An 8219-nucleotide genomic window follows, 5' to 3' on the forward strand; every position below is an offset into this window, starting at 1 on the left:
CTGGGGGACACAGAGGACATTACATGGACAGCTGAGATGGATCAAGCATTCAGACATTTGAAATCCTCCCTTATGAAACCTCCTGCCCTTGGCCTCCCAAATTACTCTCAAGACTTTCACTTATACGTGCATGAAAGTGGGGGTACAGCCGCCGCAATCCTGGCCCAGGAACATGGGGGTACTTTTCGTCCCATAGCTTATTTGTCTAAAACTCTTGATTCAGTAGCCAGGGGACTTCCTGCTTGTTTGCGTGCAGTGGCTGCCACGGCAATCATGGTTCAAGATGCTGAAAAAATTGTGTTATCACATAAATTGATAGTGCATACCTCTCATCAGGTAGGAGTCATTATGAGTAATATTTCTACTCAACATATGACTGCTCAACGCCGCTCTGGCTATGAGGCTATATTATTAGCTACTGCTAATTTGATTTTGAAGCCAACTTCTGTTATTCATGGCCCTACTGTACATTTGCACAGGTTGCTGACGCAAGGTGAATTTGAGAGTGATGACCACGAGTGCCTGGACAGAATCCAGATTTCGACTGCCTGCAGGCCAGATGTTTCTACATCTGTCCTGGAGGAGGGGAAGAATTGGTATATTGATGGATCCTGTTTCAAGCCAAATGATAATGTATACTTGTGTGGGTATGCTATTGTTGAATTACCTGATCGTGTAATTGAGGCATACTCTTTGCCATACAAGTCAGCGCAAGTTGCAGAATTAATTGCTTTAACGAGAGCTTGTCAATTGGCAAAAGATCAGTGTGTTAATATATACACTGACTCTAAATATGCGTATAGCATAGTACATGATTTTGCTAAATTGTGGGAAGAAAGAAATTTTAAAACCTCAGATGGAAAGCCAATTGCTCACCATAGTATTGTAGCGGAGCTCATTAATGCAGCACAACAACCATCAAAACTCGCTGTTATTAAAGTAGCAGGACATACGTCAGGAGAAACAGATGAAGCCAAAGGAAATAGATTTGTAGATGAAGTAGCAAAATGGGCTGCTAAAGAAGTAATGTTAAGTCCACATGTAAGCGAAAGGGGCACAGATGTGCCTATGATGAATTCATTATTGACTAATGATTTGGACATTAAAATATTACAAGCTAACCCTACGCAAGCTGATTTGACTTACTGGTCAGACAATGAAGTAAAACCAGATCAAGTTGGAATCTTGAGAGACAAACAGGGTAGACTTGCATTACCTGCATCTGCGATTGTTATGCTATGTAGACATTATCATGGTGTATCACATGTGTCAAAAAAGAAAGTGATACAAATGTTGAATCGATCTTATTGCATAGCAAATATTCAAAGAAATACTCTGTTGATATTGGATGCTTGTCTGGTGTGTGCTCAAACCAACAAGCACAAGGCAACTAAACATGACGCTTTACCACATCCTGAGCTACCATTCCAACACTTGCAAATTGATTTTACGCATATGCCTCCTTGCGGAAATAATAAATATTTGCTTGTGATTGTTGACAGATTTTCTAAATGGCCTGAAGCTTTTCCGTGTGGAAAAGAAAATGCACAGACGGTAGTTAAAGTTCTGGCTAAGGACATTATACCGCGTTTTGGTATACCAATGGTTATAGATAGTGATAATGGAACACCGTTCACTTCCAAAGTCACACAATTGTTAGCCAAAGAGCTTAATATTACCTGGTCATTGCATATACCGTTTCATGCTCCATCTAGTGGACAAGTTGAGAACATGAATAGGGTTATCAAAGATCGTCTTAATAAAGCGTGTCTTGATACAGGCAGAAATTGGGTTGATCTGCTGCCTGCCGTATTGACAGAAATTAGAATGTCACCATCAGCAACAACAAAGATGTCTCCGTTTGAAATCCTTATGGGTAGACCTTTCCCGACCCCATGGGTCAGAGGTCGCGCTGGCAATTTTTCCACAGGTGACACGGAGGTGATCATCACGGATTATGTGGATTCCCTAATTAAAACTTTGAATAGCATCAATGGTGATGTGTCTCTCTCTCTCCCTCTTCCTGCAGAAAAACCCACTCATCCTTTTGTTCCAGGACAACAGGTGCTGATAAAGTGTCTGAAGCCCACAAAACTGGGTGAGCCGAAATATCTGGGGCCCGCCACGGTGATTGCTGTGACGAGAACAGGAGTGCTGACTGACTTCCAGCCGCAGTGGATCCATGCCAGTCGACTGAAAGCAGCTCCATCCCAGGGGAACGTTCTGGTCAATGAGGAGAAGGAAGCCAGTGAGCCAAGGAAAGATCCGAAGGAAGGTGAACCAAGACGTTCAACGAGGAGAAGAAGAAAGAGATTGCTAGAGATCTAAAACCAGCAATAATTATCATTGAAGCTCTCTAGCCATGATTGCTAAATTGATATTTTACCTGGTTGTGCTGACAAATGTGTTTATTCACATACAAGCTGCTGTTAGCACTGGTAATGAAACTTGGGTACATTATGAAGAAGAACCACATGCCTTTGCAGCTAACATGTGGTGGAGATTAGCCAACTACACTGCTAAATCTGAAGGAAAAACAGGTGACTGTTATGTTTGCACCAAAATGCCACATAGTGCTTCTGGACCACATGTAGAGGTTAAATCACCGAGGACAGAAGAAGAATTAGAATGCCCTATTTTTGTTAGCATTACTGGAATGATGGCTCCAAATAGAAGTGCAATATGGAGTTGTGGAAAAAGTAAAATAATGATGCTTGCAACACAAGTACATGCTAAAGTGACAACAATTGGCTCTATTCCAGACTCACTGTTATGTATGGAAAGAGAAACTGGAACAGTGAGACTGGGGGTAATTCCTAAAAGTAAATGTAATCGAACATACCATCATTGTGAGATAGAAGATATGTCTTGTTGTATGAGTTGTATTTTGCATTATCCAAAAGCTAATATGACTGAGTGTTCTAAAAGAACACCACATCCTATATCTACTACGATTGCTTATGGATGGGCTAATCCTTTTATTCAAGATGTGTGTTCTAAAGATTGTGCACTTGTGCCAGGTCAAAATTGCTACAGATATGCTCCTTCTTCACGGGGAACTAGAGCTGTCAAAGATTGGTTTTGGCTGTGTGGATATAGAGTCTACACTACTCTTCCAGAAAATTGGAGTGGAAGATGTGCTCTAGTAACTTTGGAAGAATATTCCATGGTTATTAGACCACACAAACCTCACGTTATGACAAAACAAAAACAGAAAAAGAAACGCTCCCTCTCTAGCCGCAGTTCAACTAGTAGTTTGAGTAGAGATAATCCAGTACCAATGCAACATCGACTCTGGACTGGTACTGAAAGATTCTTTGAAGCAGTGTTTCCAGGAATAGGTGTTTCTAGTCTTCAAATTGAAGTTGAGGTTACAAGATATGAGCTAATTTCATTTATCAATACTACAAGAGACACATTGGCTGGTGTTCAACAGGAACTCCGAGGGCTCCGTTTAACTGCCCTGCAAAACAGGCTAGTTTTAGATCAATTAACCGCGGCAGGAGGAGGAGTTTGTGTTATTGTTGGTACCTCTTGTTGTACTTATATCCCTGAAAATGATGCAGATGGTCATTTAATCTCAGAGGGTTTAAAAAATATGACTAGAATTGCTCAAGAATTACAAGAACGAGAAGTTACTGATAATCAAAGTGGGTTCTTAGCATGGCTCACAGGATGGCAACAAATGCTTGTATCTGCTTTAATTCCTATAGGTGTGATCCTATTAATTATGGCATTTATTATCTGTTGTATTATTCCATTTATTAGAGCTTTGATTAATCGTGCCATGAACAACTTTGTATCCTCTCAATATGCTTTGATGAATAGAACTGTTAAATGTTAGTAATTTTGAAGGAAAATGAAGGAAATGTTTGCTGAAGAATGTTATGATTTTGAAAGTAAAGAAAGTGATTATATTTGGATATGAGAAAAGTAATGCTGAGACTTGGGTGTGGCAATTTTATTGCCAAAAGGGGCAATTGATAGATTTTATGTTGGTCTCAGCATTGAAAGTATGTGGATAGAGGCTCCCTTTTTCCTCTGTCAAAACTGTATATATATGTTTTAACATATGGTTTTCTATGTACCAGAACCATTTCCATATAAGGCTCTACTAGGAGTGAATGTGAGACAGGGAATGATCCCTGCTTTCTGTATCACCAGAATAGGAGAAGGTCCTTGGGATTTGAAGGGACCTCATGGGTACCTGACCAGTAGATGACCATATTTCGACTTGTTTTTCCATATGTATCACATTCCTATACCATAAGCTATATGATGTATTCTCTTTCTCATTGGCTGAAACTATACTACACCCCTTGTACTCTTTCTATATATTCTCTCTTTTCTTATCAATAAAATGAGACTATATTCTCCCTCAGCGCTGAGTGATTGCTCATTCAATTGCCAAATAAGAGGTCTGGGATGAGGCACGACTTAGGAGCAAAAACCTAACAATAACACAGGTTATGAAAAACAATTGCACATTATTGAGGCAGCCTCTATTGCTTTCAGCTTAGTTTTAAAAGCGTTTAAGGACAAGAGCTCGGTCAGTTTCCAGTCCTTCTGCAACCTGTTCCAAGCAAAAGGAGCCGAGTGGACAAAGCTTTCTTCCCTGACTCAGTGCGGGCAAAAGAGCAACAGCTGATCGTTTGATCGCAGGGAGAAAGAGTCAACGCTTCTCTGTGTGATTAAAGTACAAATGTACGGAGGCAGAAATCCAAGCATAGCCTTGAAAATAAAAGTGTACCATAGCAGCTATATAAATAAAGCTGACTTGCTATTGATTAAATTTTTAAATTTGACTGAATCATTTTTGTTGAAATTTTGATTGCTTCTTTTATTTATACTGATTCTTGAAAGATAACTTTTATAGATTTTATGTTTAGACTCAAATTAACTTGTCCACATTTTTTTATATTGGTACTGAGTTTAAATGTGTTTCAATTCAGACACATGAATGAACTCTGCTTTATGAACTCATACAACCTTTTTAACGTGTGTTTGTATCATTTCTCACAGTTTTATAGTTAGATTTCAATGCACTTCTGTGATTGTAGACAATGCTGTGTCTGAACAGGACTTTTATTTTGGAGTGACGACATGACGTCATAAGACTGCGCCGAGCTCCTGCATCTGCTGTGATTCTGCTGAAGAAAGGTTTGTTTTAAGAACTTAAGCTGTTTAAATCTATAGAAACAGTTCAATGATTTATAGTTGCGTGTTTTGTTTTAAACAAGTGATGTGAAATGAGTTGATTTACTATCTAATAGTGATGGTGAGATGAAGCCTCATGAAGCTTTTCAGCCAAGTGGTTCACAAAAGGGTTCATTTCTCGAGGCTTCATTTCCTCACAATACCACCTGGTGGTCAAAGAGTGTAAAACAAGCAGATTCAATACAGATGACCTGATGTGATCTGTAATACACTGTATTTTGTGGCAGTTATGGCTTAGAAATAATGCTGAAGAAAAAATCAATTTCCACATATGCTAATATATTTTTATTTGAATATAATGTGTATTTTCTGGCTGTATATAATGATTGTATAACATAACTGTGTAATAAATGTATTGGCTTCAAATGAATGAGGCTATTAAATGTGTGTAATCATTTACATATAATCTATAATTCACTAAATATCAAATGTAGATTATAAATGTCTAAATATGAAGTGTTTATTAATTTGCAGCGTTAGTTTTGAGAGGTTTTTTTTAACAGGTCATTTAAGACCATTAACTCTATTCATTATTTTCTTCTTAAAGATGGCGTTTATTAAAGAGGAGAGTGACGATATGAAGATAATTATTAAAGATGAGACTGAAGACATAAAGATAATTATTAAAGAGGAGTCTGAAGACATAAGGATTGAAGAAGCATTCAGTGTGAAACATGAAGATATTGAGGAACAAACAGATTGGTTTTATTCTCACAGCTGAACTCAGTCATTTGATCCTTATTAAAATGTCCAGCTCTACAGAAATAGAGATATACAGAAGTAGCCAAAAGAATTTTGTGCAACATTACCTAACCTAATATCTTCTTCTGAATAGAGAACAACTATGGATAAGTATGATATGTGTTTTCTGATCATGCTCAAAAGTGCTGTAGTAACATTTAAAAATGCCTGAACATAAAGAGCAGTAATAGACTTGGTCGATGTCGTGTCATAGCTGGAGGCGAGGAAATGTGTATATATACCTAGAATCCAGCATGAAAAACAAAATAACAAGCAAAACAAATTAAGAACTATAAAGATTGATTGGAGCTCGCAACACGGCTGCCATGCTCGCCGCCATCTTCTGTGCGTACGTTACAACTTGCGCACTATTAAATATTTTTGCGTTGCACCATTAAACTGGATTTTGCATGTCAAATATAATCAGTAATAATCAATACATAATTTCTTCATCAGTATTTATTTAGTCTATTGATCCTAATTAATTTTGTTTCAAATTACAGTTTCTGAATGTTACTCACTTATAAAAACACATGTTATTCATGATTAAGTAGTATTGTATTAAATGGAAACTTATTTTTACCGTTAGTTACGTGAGGCAAAATAAGTCAGAATGAAGGATAAACCCTGGAGGTTGTGGGCAGGTTAAGGCCCGGTTTCACAGACAGGGCTTAGCCTGAGCCAGGATTAGGCCTTAGTTCAATTAGGATATTTAAGTAGCTTTTATAAGTGTACACTAGAAAATAACATTACTGGTGTGCATCTTGGGACAAAACAATGGCACTGACATATTTTAAGACATGTCTGTACAAGTTGCTTTAAGTTAAAACAGCTCAAACATGGATTTTAGTCTAGGATTAGCTTAAACCTTGTCTGTGAAACTGGGGTTAAGAGACCTCCAGGGTGGTACCGGCTGTGCAGGTGACCAGGGCCAATCCGACCCTTCAGGTGGCCAGGGTGGAGCTGGCTGTTCAGGGTGCCATGGAGGTGCAGGCAGTTCAGGCAGCCAGGGTGAAACCGGGAGCTTGGGCGACCAGGGCGGAGCCGGCGGTTCAGCGGCCCACTTTTTGGCTGTGGACGGGTAGCCCCCCACTCCCAAAACAATTTCTTGGGCGGAGCTATGTCTGGGTTCAGTGAAGTGGGCTCTGTGGCAGCGTCTGGAGCGGACTCGGAAGCAGATTCATACTCCACCTAAATGCCTAAAGGCACACGTGTGGTGGCCATCTTGACCGAGGGCTCAGGCGTGGCGGCAGGCATCTTGGTCACTGGACTGAGGACTTGAATGCTCTTGGGTCCTGCAGATGGAAGGCAGGCAGATCTCAGCGCTGACCTAACAGTTGTAAATGCTTTGGTCCTCAGGTCAGCGCTGTGGAACCCCTTCTTCGGACACAGGGAAGCACCGGAGGGCAGAATGGATGGATCCATTGGAGCGGTATATGGAGGGCTCCGGTGTGTGGTGAGCTGGCAAGGCCAAGTGTGTTTCAAAGGGGACTGGATGAGGAAGATTCTTCTTTACTTTAAAGGCAGGAACACACCAAGCCGACGCAGACGAACTAGTGGCGACAAAAGCAGACTGCGGGGTTGGTTCACGTCGGCAGCGTCTGTGTCCAAAGTTGCCCTGACACATCAAACCGACGCTTGACACCCGACGGCCAAGTAGCACGTCAGTTCTGCGCCTGCGCAAGATGAAATGCCTTTCCGTACCAGCAGGTGGCAGTAGCTGAACGGCCAATCAGAATGACCGACGGACCGGCGAGCTCTGACGCCGATTCAACATTTCGAATCGGCCGAAAAAAGGCGACGAGGACCAACTTCAGCCGACGGTGCGGAACACACTGAGAAAACTTAGTCAGCTGACGAATAAAAACTGCCCGACGGCCGACCGCTGGCTTGATGTGTTCTGGCCTTAACTTCTTCTGCTTCAAAATGTGAACCATTTAAATAAAGAACAATATTTATCAACTCGACCAGACCAGTTCACTTGATGGGACAGCTCGATAAACTCCTCCACATACCTCTCCAAAGGCCGACCATTCTACTACCGGTCCCACATGAGGTCCTCACTCAGAATCATTTTTTCTTTATTGGTCAGATCTTCTGTAACGACGTGCCAGAAGAAGACAGACAAATCCATCCAAGATAATCCAAGTTTAATTACAAGAAAGCAGACATACAAAATGTGCAGTGGTGGGTCCCTGTGGACCAGATTTGAAAACCACTGGTGTATTGAGTATAAGGTCTGTAGATGGGATGGGCAACTC

The 8219-nt window shown here is 40.6% G+C and overlaps 1 protein-coding gene across 1 annotated transcript; it reads left to right on the forward strand.

The window, feature by feature from the left end:
* Positions 1-276: 276 nt before the first annotated feature.
* On the forward strand, positions 277-7043 carry LOC125269334. The gene is made up of 4 exons (XM_048192239.1): positions 277-336; positions 480-2275; positions 4092-4203; positions 6851-7043. The coding sequence occupies exons 2-4, from the start codon at positions 1027-1029 to the stop codon at positions 7041-7043; spliced, it is 1554 nt and encodes a 517-aa protein (XP_048048196.1). The 5' UTR covers positions 277-336; positions 480-1026.
* The last annotated feature ends 1176 nt before the right edge of the window (positions 7044-8219 follow it).

This window comes from Megalobrama amblycephala, linkage group LG5 (genome assembly GCF_018812025.1).
Source record: "Megalobrama amblycephala isolate DHTTF-2021 linkage group LG5, ASM1881202v1, whole genome shotgun sequence".
In the NCBI taxonomy this organism is placed as follows: Eukaryota; Metazoa; Chordata; class Actinopteri; order Cypriniformes; family Xenocyprididae; genus Megalobrama; species Megalobrama amblycephala.